The sequence below is a fragment of the Haliaeetus leucocephalus genome, unplaced genomic scaffold, assembly GCF_000737465.1.
Source record: "Haliaeetus leucocephalus isolate CR32 unplaced genomic scaffold, Haliaeetus_leucocephalus-4.0 Scaffold848, whole genome shotgun sequence".
Classification (NCBI taxonomy): domain Eukaryota; kingdom Metazoa; phylum Chordata; class Aves; order Accipitriformes; family Accipitridae; genus Haliaeetus; species Haliaeetus leucocephalus.
In genome coordinates, this window is record NW_010973284.1 from 18,754,022 (window position 1) to 18,754,336 (window position 315).

At 68.3% G+C, this 315-nt stretch overlaps 1 protein-coding gene across 1 annotated transcript in view; it reads right to left on the bottom strand.

The window, feature by feature from the left end:
- LOC104841169 (lipid phosphate phosphatase-related protein type 5) overlaps positions 1 to 291 on the bottom strand; it is a 49,139-nt gene extending 48,848 nt beyond the window's left edge. The window contains exon 1 of the mRNA XM_010582675.1: positions 88 to 291. Within this exon, the coding sequence (XP_010580977.1) occupies positions 88 to 291 (204 nt within the window). The remainder of the gene's footprint in view (positions 1 to 87) is intronic.
- Positions 292 to 315: the final 24 nt, after the last annotated feature.

Below are 315 nucleotides of genomic sequence, written 5' to 3' on the forward strand. Positions count from 1 at the left end.
ACCGGCCGGGGCCCGCGGCGAGGCCCGGCCCGGCCCGGTCCAGCCCAACAAGCTGCCAGAGTGGGGGCGCGGGCGGTCCCTGCTTACCACCAGGACGGGCACGCCTGCGGTCAGCGAATAGAGGAGCACCGGGGGCACGGCGCTGCGGTCCTCCGGGCCCGGGTAGGGCTTTCGGTACGCGCCCTCGTAGCAGAAGAAGCCTTGCACGTTGACCGCGAAGGTGTCCGTGTACTCGAAATAATAAGCCAGCATCGCGGTCCCTGCCATGATCACCATCTGGAAGTAAAGCATGCTGGTGAGCGGAGAGGGCACCCG